Source organism: Palaemon carinicauda, chromosome 2 (assembly GCF_036898095.1).
Source record: "Palaemon carinicauda isolate YSFRI2023 chromosome 2, ASM3689809v2, whole genome shotgun sequence".
In the NCBI taxonomy this organism is placed as follows: domain Eukaryota; kingdom Metazoa; phylum Arthropoda; class Malacostraca; order Decapoda; family Palaemonidae; genus Palaemon; species Palaemon carinicauda.
The window spans coordinates 201,794,211-201,807,245 of NC_090726.1; the positions used below are offsets into that span (position 1 = coordinate 201,794,211).

Genomic DNA, 13,035 nt, shown 5'->3' on the forward strand with positions numbered 1-13,035 from the left:
TGATATAGTAAACACAAAGCAGCCCTACTTTGACCTAACCTGATCTTGGGCAATTTTGATATCTCAAGTAGCTCTTGTTTGCAATATTCATTTCATTGTATTGAAGTACCCTATCCCTTTAGCTGGAAAATAATTACATCCCAATGATTATATTCTTATCTCAAATTCTATTCACCTGCTACAGGTTACGAGGCCATCCTTTTGATTAAAAATTTTATATGATTTTTTAAATGACATTTACAACAGTCCTGCAAAGCAAGAGACAGACAACAGAGAATCTGGAAAATAAACTAAAGAATATATATCCTTGTCAATGGTGATAAATCTGCAGCAAGAAAACATATTTGAATAATGAAAGAATGAATTATAGATTTAAGAGTGAGACAGAGAACTAGATTTGAGGTTGAATAAAATAATGTAGGGACATAAACATATGGTAAAGAACAAAAATACAAAAAAAGGAAATTTCCCCATTTCTATTTCATCGATTTTTTTTTCTTTCAGGTAAAATGCGCAAAGTATGGCAGAAGAGGCGATGTGAAGTTAGGGAAAGTGTTTTATACATTCACCACTCGGATGAAACCAAACAGCCTGTTACTGTGCCATTGCTTACTTGTCAAGTCAGGGCCAGCATGGATGATGGCAAATGTTTTGATTTAGTATCGTGTAAGTATACGTTATTGACGAGACTGCTGTATTGTAGCTTATATTTTGCTGAAGCATTTGTTTATTTGCTGCTGCTTTTAAATGTTTTCCAGTTTATTCAACAACTTCCTATGGTTTGTCCATTTCATGGCCCATTGACTTATGTTCCTCAACTGTTTCAATTCCCATGAATTTTATCCACTAAATTTACGTATCACCTCAGAAACTAATAGAATATCCTTGAAGATTTGGCCTCTTGTCTTGTATTAGCAGTTGATTTCATGTTCTTTCTTTATAGATAACAGAACGTATCATCTCATGGGAGAAGATGAGAAAGAAACATCTGCTTGGATGTCTGTCCTCCTCAACAGTAAAGAAGGTATACATTATTGTTTTGAGTGTTTGAATATTTTATCTTTTATTGATTAGCTAGACTTGAGTTTTGCCGACTTCTTTTCGTGTACTGTTTACTGCCTCTTTACTAGTTAACGATTATTATGAGAAACTGGATAAGATTGTCTGTACTTGGGTAACGAGATTTACACGCTAATTTTATCACTTGCTTGTCTCAATCGAAAGTAAAATCTTTAGTTCCTACCCATAACTTTTTTCAGGTTACCTATTAACACTTGTACGCCACCCAACATTTTGTACTGAAAGCGTTATGTTGGAATTTCTAAGTAATAATTTTTCATTAACTTCTAGATATTATCGCTTGGATTTTTGTGTTCTAGCATACAGTAGGATTTAGCAGTGCATCTTTTAGTATATATTCAGAGTAAATTGTTACTGCTATTCCTTTCACGTAAGAGTTTGACAAGTGAATATAGGAGAATTTTGCTCCCATGCCTTGTGAGAGTCCCACTATTCTTCCTACCTCAGGCCTGACTTCTTCCTGTGTTGATGTCAGACTTGTTGAAAATTAGATTTTTACTTCGTTGTTAAGGACTTTTCCAAGCATTCTCCATCCTCTTTGTGATCCTGCATAGTCTTTGTAGTCGCTGGATTGCATTTCAGAAAGCAGATTATGGAAATTAGACAGATCTTGATGTTATTCAAGTACCTCCTCCACTCCCTCTTGAATTTTCATTTTCATATTATTATTATTACTACATGTTAAGCTATAACCCTAGTTGGAAAAGCAGGATGCTATAAGCCCGAGGACTCCAACACGGAAAATAGGCTAGTCAGGAAAGGAAATAAGGAAACTACAAGAGAAGTTATCAACAATAACAACAGCAAAATACATTTTCCATTTATAACTATAAACACTTTAAAACAAACAAGAGGAAGAGAAATAAGATAGAACAGTGTGCCTGAGTGTACCTTCAAGCAAGGAACCACATCTGGTATCCCCAAAAACAACTTTTAAGTAGAAAAAAGGAAATAAGCATATTTACAGAGACCATCATTAATAGAGGCATTCTTAAGGAATAGTTTACATTTTTGGAACAAAGGATATACAGTAATTCTTTTTAATCTTCATCACCCATCATAGTCAAGTTATGAATGACTAATTTGTTTCAGTTTTGTTTAGTTGGTCTTTTTCAATTCCAATTTTCAATTTCAGGTGCATTGCAGAAAGCACTCTGTGATGATAACCCAGGACCATCACCAGCTGATTCAGGTTTTAGAGAACTGCAACAGAGAATTATATCGTACGTACGTGGGCTGCCGGGTAATAACATTTGTTGTGACTGTGGAGGCACCAATGGTAAGTGTACTTATTGTTGAAAGTTATTCTTGGAACTTTTAGTATGGTGGTGATTTATAAGGCACTTATTTTTATGACTTTGTAACTCCTATTTTTACTCATTTGCAAACTATATGAAGAAGAAATAGGAAGACTAACAAACAAGAACTAAAAATAGTTTAACACTGATGCAATATCTTCAGCTTGAAGAATTGATAATATAAGTTTAAACATCAACAAACAAATGATTAGTGTAATAGTAAACAAAAAGGTAAAAAAAAAAATGTAAAAATGTATTTATCACTAGTTAGAAAAATGATATAGATTATTAAGAGAAGTGATGTTTTGGTACTTGAGGAAGAGGAAATTCCCAGAGAAGTGTTAGAATGGCAAAGATGATGTACAAAAGAATAAAGACACTAGTAATAACAGCCGTTAGGGAAACAGAAACCTTTAAAGTTAGTGTTGGATTACACCAGTGGTCAGCATTAGGCCTGTTTTTTTTTTTTTTTTTTTTTTTGTGGTGGGCATAGATTTATTAAGTGAAGAGATCAGAAATGAAGAGATGTATTAGCTGCTATATGCAGAATGATTTGGTGATTACTGCTATAATTGAGGAAGACTTAGAGAGAAGGATTGTAGATTGGCTAGAGATTTTGGAAATGGATGGCTTGAGAATAAATGTGGATAAAACTGAAGCTATGGTGATCAATAAGGTTAGTAGGAACAGGATAGCCATGCATGAAAGTAGAGGTTTTGGGGTATGAAACAGGTGGAACAATTTAGATACTTTGGATCTACTACAGGTCAGGAGGGAGGATGTGAGGATGAAGTTGAGAATAGGATAAAAACAATCTGTGGGAAGAGGAGGGAGGTAGCAGGAGGGGTATGTGATAATAAAATGCCAATCAAGCTAAGAATCAAGACTTATAGCACTGTAGTAAGACCAGTGTTTATGTATGAATCGGAAACATGTGCTCTGAGATATAAAGAGGAAGAAAAGTTTGAGAAAACAGCATTGGAATGCTGAGGTGAATTATGGGAATGTAGTTGTTTGAAGGATTGGAAATTGGTGAAATGAGAAAAATGGCAAGTGTAGTAAAGATTACTGAGATGATAAGAGTTTCATGACTGAGATGGTGTGGACATGTGTTGAGAATAGATGGTGGGGGAGGGAGAGAGGAGGGCTCAGGAGGATCCTGTTAGGGGGATAAGATCTAGAGAGAGGCAGAGAATTAGGTACCGAGATAAGGTGAAAGCTTACATGGGTTCATCCATTTACAAAATGTTCCATTAAGTATTTACTTTGAAGCTAAACTGATTTCATTTCTAATATTGTACGTATGTTACTAACATCACCAGACAAATTATCTTTCACCAATTTACAAAATGATCCTTCTACTTTTTGAAATCAAATAAGCTTTCATGCTTATGCTTCGGAACCAGTGTCAACAAAGCCAACACAACACTACTTCAAGCATCATAAAGAATATTGGAAGAACACTTTAGGAACTTGGCTATACCAGAGTACAGCTGAAATGTTAATACATACTGTATTATATGGAATATGCATACAAGATAAACAATCATATTTTTGAAAAACTTTTTAGTTTTGGTGTTTAAGTATGGTGCGTAGCTTTTTAAATTGATTTTATATATTTTTAATCCTCCAAATAACTATCCAATGCAGATAAGAGATAGAATTCCTCTTTTATTGCATCTTATTTACTCATATTACATTTTAATTTGTTTTATTTACTTTATTAATTTTTTGCTGTTTAGTATTTTAGATAATTTGATATCAATTCTTCAAAATATCTTTCATTTCTTCCACTTTCGAACAATATCCGACACGAATCATCTGGTAAAGGTGAAGAGCAAATTAAAAGACAGTTGATTACTGAGGTCTTAGTTGCAATGACTCTGTTGTAATTGAAGGTTAAGTTACTTTATTTATTCAAACTCTAATTGGTTTGCAGATGTAACCTGGCTTTCAACTAATTATGGCGTGATGGTGTGCATAGAATGCTCAGGAATTCACCGAGATTTAGGAGTTCACGTTTCAAGAATACAAAGTCTAACGCTAGATAAGGTAATTCATTGGTATTCTTGACTTTCCTATAATTTCTCTATAATTACTTTGATATTTTTACTCTTAATTTATTACATTTCAGTGCTTAATGATGTTGGAGGGTTTTAAATTTTTCAGTACTGTATTTGTTTTTTAATATAAAGTCTAAGATATGAGAATTTCCTCCATAAACAGCACTGTATTTGTTTGTAAATAAGGCAAATTTTTTTTTCATAAAAAGTAAGGAGGAATCTGGAACGTGTTTTAGATAGTGAAAGTTATTGTACAAGTCAAAATTAAGTGGCTTGGTGTTCAATAACAAAACTCCACATCATTGACGACTCTGGTTGTTTAACCCTTTTACCCCCAAAGGACGTACTGGTACTTTTCACAAAACTCATCCCTTTACCCCCATGGACGTACTGGTACTTTTCACAAAACTCATCCCTTTACCCCCATGGACGTACTGGTACTTTTCACAAAACTCATCCCTTTACCCCCATGGACGTACTGGTACTTTTCACAAAACTCATCCCTTTACCCCCATGGACGTACTGGTACTTTTCACTAAACTCATCCCGTTACCCCCATGGACGTACTGGTACTTTTCACAAAACTCATCCCTTTACCCCCATGGACGTACTGGTACTTTTCACAAAACTCATCCCTTTACCCCCATGGACGTACTGGTACTTTTCACAAAACTCATCCCTTTACCCCCATGGACGTACTGGTACTTTTCACAAAACTCATCCCTTTACCCCCATGGACGTACTGGTACTTTTCACAAAACTCATCCCTTTACCCCCATGGACTTACTGGTACGTTTCAAAAAACTCATCCCTTTACCCCCAGGGACGTACTGGTACGTTTCACAAAACTCATCCCTTTACCCCCAGGGACGTACTGATACGTCCTTGCAAAAAACTGCTATTTACATTTTTTTTTTTTTTTGCATATTTTTGATAACTTTATGAGAAACTTCAGGCATTTTCCAAAAAAATTGAGACCAACCTGACCTCTCTATGACAAAAATTAAGGCTGTTAGAGCAATTTAAGAAATATATATTGCAGAATGTGCTTGAAAAAAAAAAAAAAAAAAAACCCGGGGGTTAAGGGTTAGAAAGTTCCAAATAGCCTGGGGGTAAAAGGGGTAAAACACCATGTTAGACAGTATGATATAAATGAGTATTGTAATAGAATACTGTACCTTGGTAACACAAAATATTGTGTATCATGTATAAAAAGAAATGCAGTCAAAAAGAAAATAAAATTTTGCCTTAAGAGGAAATAATTTTATTGTTATTTGTATGCACCATTCTTTAAAGTTGCCATTAACTTTTATCTAACGGAGCAATACACTCCAGTGGTCTTTTCTTTATTCAAATGTTTAACTTACTGTTTTATATATTTTCTATATTTTTATCAATGAATCTCCATTATTATAAAACACGATTATCATTATGTCTCTGTGAAATATTACATTGAATTAGCTTTTGTCAACTTCTTTTTATTCTCTCCTTCTGTTCCCCTTTTGACTTCCCAACATAATCTTCATTGCAGCTCACAGTCTGTAGATGTATGAGCATTCTTATTATATTTGGGGTTATCAGTTTTCAGCTCGTTAGACAGAATGGCGTACTTATGATTTTGTCTACGACTTATACCCCTAGCTAGAATTAGGTTGCATTTTATATGCACATTGAATGTTTGCAAATATGGTAAGAACTATTAAAAAGATTTTGTAATTGTTTATTGATAACTTAGCTTATTTAATCTCTTTCCTATGTGTTTTTTTTCCAGTTTTCCACTCATTTGAGAATATATCTTTTTAACAAGCTTTGTGATAGTCTTGATATATGACTATAGTAAATTTTTTTTAGTGAGGCATATTTACACCGACTCGCAGGGGTGCCCTTTTAGCTCGGAAAAGTTTCCTGATCCGTGATTGGTTGGACAAGATAATTCTAACCAATCAGCGATCAGGAAACTTTTCCGAGCTAAAAGGGCACCGCTGCGAGTCGGTGCAAATGCGCCTCATTAAAATAAATTGAGTGTAGTTGATCCCATTGAAATGATTTGTAAGAGTTATACAATATTGGATATACTGTAGTTATTAAAAGTTTTGTGGTTCCGCTTTAACCCTTTCACCCCCAATGGACGTACCACTACGTTCTTGCAAAACACTGTTATTTACATGTTTTTGCATATTTTTGATAACTTAGAAAAAATTCAGGTATTTTCCAAAAGAATGAGACCAACCTGACCTCTCTATGACAAAAATTAAGGCTGTTAGAGCAATTTAAGAAAAATATATAGCAAAATGTGCTCGAAATTTAACCTTACCTTGGGGATAAAAGGGTTCATAAAAATTTAACGTGTTATCAAACTTGCTTCCCAACCACGAAGAATACCTTGCTCAATTACTGGCAGAACACAGTAATCCAGAAAAGATCATCTGAGCTATTGAGAAGATAGAGTATAGAATTAAATTTATATTTTTTTATTTTCAAGCATTTTGTCAAATTTACTCTAGTCACGTACCGTATAAGAATACTGTAGGACCATTGTACTCGTTCAACTTTAGTATAATGTGACAAGATGCTAAAAGTTAACCCCATACCCTTGAATCTTACTTCCTGTGGCATAGTTTGTGTAACACAACACAAGCTTTTTCCTTACATTATTTCAGCAACTGGACTCTGGAACAGAAGAGACATTTAAATAAAATATCCTTAAAACTATATTTCTTAAAACTAATACAAGCAAGAATACAAAAACTGACTTAAAACTAATACATACAAATAAAAACCACAACCTTGCATAAAACACACCAAATGGAAAACAGGTGAACGCGGACACCGTCGCCCACACACTAGACTTGAACATCCACTAACGGCACTCTGCCATAGTTCTGTGGGGCAATGGTGATACTCCAGTCAATTTGACCAAGCAGTGAAAACACAAGAAAGAAACCTCACAGCCTTACAAACATAACGCAAAATGTAAACGTCCAGAAACGGTACTTTGCCACAGTTCCGTGGGCAGTCGGTAACACTCCATTCAATTTCTAATACTGTATAATGCAATTCTTCCAATCAGCATTTACAAGCTGGGCTGGTAAAAGGAGGAAGTGAGGCTTGCAATAGAAATATAAAAAAGAAAATTATGAACATGCGTAGATAACTACATTATCACACTACAAGAAAAAATATAAACAAACCTTTAATTATTTCAAGTCTTGATTGCTAAACACACACACACACATTCTCTCTCTCTCTCTCTCTCTCTCTCTCTCTCTCTCTCTCTCTCTCTCTCTCTCTCTCTCTCTCTCTCTCTCTCTCTCAAGGATCTATTAAAATTTAATAAAAAACAAATCAATCCACTGCATCAAGTATGTTCCTTAATTAAGATAATAGACCAAATTAAATAATAAGTAAATGGTATTTCTCTCATATCATTTATATGTCTTTTCTTCATTTAGGTTGGCACTGCCCAGTTACTCTTAGCTCGTCATATGTCAAATAACTCTTTCAATGAAGTGACCGAAGCTACTTCACCTAGAAAGCCGGAGCCAACAAGTACAATGTAAGTACTCCGCCTTGGTTTTCACCTCTTCCGTTGAATGTAACTAAAAAGTAATTTTCGATTGTGTTCCTATGCTCTGTGTGTGAAGATAATATAAAGTGATTGTCATTGGTAGCAACTCTGCTGTATATTATCCATAATTGTGCAAGTCCTTCCTTTATTTAATCTTCTGTCTATTGCTATGCTCAGGTCTTTTCGTACTGGTAATCATTTCATGTAAACTAAAATCATGAAAGAACATATAAACTTGAGCATATGACAAGTTTACATTGGGTATGTTAACAAATAGTTTGAGGGATTTCAGTTCTTTGCTTAATCATAGGTTCTCAAATTTGCTTCTTATGTACCTTGGGATCACTGATCCACTTGACCATTAAACCTTTTCTCACTCAGTGACTCACGAGAAGATTGGCTAAGAAGGTGGTGAGTACGGCTATTAATTTCAGCCGTGTCTCTAGTTAGCAGAGCAGGAATCAGAGAGCAGACTTCTTTTTAAAACGAGTGTAAAATGAGTGATTAAGACTAGATCCCTAATCGAGACTAATAAGAATATCTGGGTTGATTGAAGATAACTATTAATTATAACTATTCCTAAATGTAAATTTGTTAATACTACTGTACTGTACATTGATAGTAATGGCTTGAAGTGCTTCCCCCATCTTTAGTTGTTCCAATGTTAAAAAGATTGACGTCCATTGATACTGTATATACATATATATTTTTTTTGTATGTGGGATTGTATATAACGGGCCCAAATAAGATCTGCTTCTGAGGCCAAATCATTTGTTCTTAGTGTGGCATTGGTCACCCTGGGTTAACCGAGTATTGCTGATGTAGCATGAGAATTACTTGTTCGTTAGAGGAGATTAATCCTAGCTCACTTTGCTGTTGTTCTATGTCATACTGTTAACTTGAATCTTACTCTTGCTAGCAATGATTTATGCCTTAATGATGCTTTCAATAGATTTTTTTGCTGTTTTGATTTACACATTCTGCTATATTTACTCACTTGTTGTAACTGTGTTGCAACCTTATTAAGCATATACTTAAGAATAGTCAAATGCTTGTCTATTTTTTTTTTTTTTTTACCCAAAAACATTTATGGTTAGCATGATCAGAGATTATGATTTTCACCACTGCCAGTTTATTGACTGGATTTTCCACATACACTGTACCTTTTTTTTGCATGCAAGAGAAAATCTTTCCTTAAGATATCTTTTCTTATTTTATCAAATGCCACGATACAGTGTCCCTTTTGAAGATGATAAGTTTTGGAATGGTATGAGACCTGTGGGTAAAAATGATAAGTTTTGGATGCAATGTGCATTATTTTTTGTCTTGGAATCGGCCTTTTCATGAAATAGAGGCTGGTAATCGCTATCTGTTTACTTGTAAGTACAAACTATAGTTGTAAACATTTTCATCATCGCTATTTGAGAATGAATTTGATTTTGAAAGATTATATATAAGAATATTTAGAAGAAACTGGCTCCTCTTTTGTTTGGTTTGTGTATCTATCTGACTGTCTCAGAACAAATCCTAGAGTATATTTAATTGTACTTGGTAATTTTTTTCCTTTCAACTTTGCTATTTTTTGTTATGTATTTGTCTTGTGCCTGCATAGGATTTAGCCGGTTATGGCCAATTACAATCCAGTTTACACCGTTTATCTATGTCACACTTACGAGGAATTATTGTCTCGTGAAAGGAATTGTTTTTCATTGTTACTTCCTTTGCTTGTTTCTCCGCAGTGTGAATTTTGCCTTGAACATATCATTAGCTATTTCTCTTTAACATAAATTTATTCATGATTGTAAAGTTTATTGTGTTTGCTTTATTTGGATTGTTCATATATTTTCTTCTTATTCTTCTGTTGTGAATATAGCTTCCATACAATTGCATTATCGTACACACATAAGAGTATGTTGACTACTCTAGCCATCAAAGATTTTCTTATGTTGCTGTAGCTAATGTCACTTTGGTTTGTAAAATTTCCTTCATCTCTCTCTCCGGATCCTCTTACGGATGATTGATCATCTTGTCATGTCAGTACCCTTCTGTTATAATTTTATTCGCTGCATATAAAACGGTGGTTTGTACTTACATTCAAATTTTAAATGTTTACCAAAATTTTTTATTTTTCGAAGTACTCCGACCATAATTTTACATCGGCGATGGCCTCTTACAAAGTACTGTATATAGTCAGTTTCTTTTGGAGTGTATCTTTTCACTACTGATTTCATACTTACCTACTATTGGCCGTAAAAGCATAGCTAAAACTATGGTTTGTGTAATAGGGAATATGGATATTATTTTGAAGATTTAGTTTTTCCATTAACATTATTTTGAAATTTAATTTTTCCATTGAAACTATTTTGAAAATTTAATTTTACCTCAGATTTATTTAAGGGATAGTTTCTTCCAAGATTCAAGGTTAAGAGTTTGCCATAAGACAAAAAATGTGTGTATGTCACACTATAAAGTACTCTATAAAGAATTTTTTTTTAATGGGTGGGTTGGTTAAAGTTAACAATATTATGCGGAAAGACATTTTTTTTTAAATACCCCAGTGATGCGAGAAGTAAAAACGGCAGGAAGAATAGAAAAAAAAACCACAAAACAGTAATAGTATTATTTTAGAACTTTTTACAAAGTTAATTTGATGTAAAATTGAATATCTAAAACAGTCGAGGAAACAAAGACTTCGTTTATACTGTACAGTACACAGATTTTGGACCAGGTAGAGGATTCATAGTTTTTAAGGAGTTCCGTGATGGCCATGTGCACTTTTTATTTAGTTAGGTTTGTCTTTACTATATAACTATTAGAGGGAATTTAGAATACTGTACTGTAAAGTTATGAACAATGATGGACTATAATTTTTAAGAAAGAGGGAGTTTTAATCGCACTACACTCTATACATTCCATTCTCATTTATCTCATTGCTTCTGGTAGCCTATTGGAAACGTCCCTGTCTGGCGATTTATTGGACGGGGGTTCAAGACTCACTTAAGCTCGATCGCTTTTTTGTAATGTCTTCAACCTCACCATCTTTGTGAGTTAGTGATTAGTGGTTTGAGCAAGCTTGTAGGTTTACCCACCGAGTCATCAGCAGCCATTGCTTGGTTCAAGCTTAGGTGGAGAGGGGTCTTGGGTGCTGATTATATATGGTCGTTCTCTAGGGCATTGTCACTGTCCCATGCCTCTGCCATTCATAAGAAACCTTTAAACCTTTCAATACCTGAAAGGGACATTTAGGTATTGTAATATCAGGAAAGCTAAAACAAAATTGTCACTCCAATTAAACTGAAATTCTATTTAATGCTTAATGTAAGGATTAAATCGGCGAATATAAAACAGTATGAAATATTATAAAAGTGGAAATATGAATGAAATAAGAACACTTATAGTAAAATATAAAATATGAAATATGATAATTGAGTTATTTTCTGTGTAATACAATTATTAGTTTCATAACTCGGATGATAAGCTACAGTACATCATTCATGATGATAAATTTGCCAATACAGAATATATTTGGCAAGAGTTAGTAATACTGGGACATTTTACCAAATTATAATTTTTCGAAAATCAGATATCTACATTAATAAGCTTCCATTTGTAATACAAGACTGTACAGTATAGCACTTCAGAATTATTTACAACGTAGAAACCGACGTAAGGTCGGGTAAAACTGCTTAAAGTGGATTTTGTATTTGTATTTATTATTTAGGAATCGTCGTCGTAAATTTGGAACTGTCGCACATTGAAATGACGTATCCTGCACTGTATGTTGAATAAGATTTGATATATTTATTAGGAACTGACAATTCAGGCCAACTTTGTGAGAGTTAAAGTTAACCCAGTTGTCTGCTTAGCTTAAACTATTATTCACTTCCTTCACTTCACTGCACCCAATTATTTAGGTTTGAGTAGATATGGCACTAAATATATATGAATTGTTATTAACTGCATGTTTTTGTTTAGGAAACACTATGTGTTATAAGTTTTCATATTCTGTGAAACTAAAATGTTTTAGTTTGTTCAAAGTATATATTTTTTGTTGCGCAAATACTTTAATCATCATCTCAAGATTAATTTTCCATACAGATATAGAAAACCTGAAGTTCTATAGCAGTACAGTATACAAGTATTGTTATTATTACAGAACTGTATTATTGTTATTATTATTACTAGCTAAGCTATAACCCTAGTCAGAAAAGCGGGATATTATATGCCCAAGTACTCCAACAGGGAAAAATTGCCCAGTGAATAAAGAAAATAAGGAAATAAATAAACTATATATGAGAAGTAATGAATAAAGGATATGAAATATGTTAAGATCAGTAACAACTTCAAAATACATTCATCATATATAAACTATGAAGAGAGACTCATGTCAGCTTGTTCAACATAAAAACATTTGCTGCAAGTTTAAACTTCTGAAGTTCCACCGATTCAACTGCCCAATTAGGAAGATTATTCCACAATCTGGTGACAGATGGAATAAAACTTCTAGAATACTGTGTAGTATTGAGGCTTATGATGCAGAAGGCAAGACTATTAGAACTAACTGCATTCCTAATACTATGTACAAGATGCAACATGCATAAAGAACTGACTGAACGACAGTGCTAGAGATTAATATCAAGATAAGGAATAAAGATTTAATAGACAGAAAGTTTTTGTCCAATAAATTAAGATGAGAATCGGTAGCTGAGGACCAGACAGGAAAATAATACTTGAAACATTTCTTCACAAAACATTGATCACAGAATATCTTAGAAGACATTCTCAACAACTCACTCCTTTTGTGCAGGTGAAAAAAACAAACATTGAATGTGTTTCTCAAAAGTAAATTTGCAATCAACAATCACACCTAAAATTTTAAAGGGTTTGTATATTGTTAAAAAAAAAAATTATCAATGCAGAGCCCTGGGTATTGAGGAGCCACTGTCCTCGACCTACTTACAATCATACTTTGCGGTTTGTTAGAGTCTACCTTCTTGCCCTATAATTTGCACCATGCACTAATTTT

At 33.7% G+C, this 13,035-nt stretch overlaps 1 protein-coding gene across 4 annotated transcripts in view; it reads left to right on the top strand.

Annotated features, from left to right (window-relative positions):
• The window catches only part of Asap (ArfGAP domain of ASAP), a 320,942-nt gene that overhangs the window by 271,844 nt on the left and 36,063 nt on the right, over window positions 1–13,035 (top strand). For 3 of the 4 annotated variants that reach the window (XM_068361129.1, XM_068361152.1, XM_068361139.1), the window contains exons 9-14: window positions 505–666; window positions 944–1,024; window positions 2,216–2,359; window positions 4,318–4,430; window positions 7,894–7,997; window positions 8,391–8,420. In XM_068361129.1, coding sequence (XP_068217230.1) covers window positions 505–666; window positions 944–1,024; window positions 2,216–2,359; window positions 4,318–4,430; window positions 7,894–7,997; window positions 8,391–8,420 — 634 coding nt within the window. The remainder of the gene's footprint in view (window positions 1–504; window positions 667–943; window positions 1,025–2,215; window positions 2,360–4,317; window positions 4,431–7,893; window positions 7,998–8,390; window positions 8,421–13,035) is intronic. The other variant, XM_068361148.1, reaches the window with a different exon arrangement.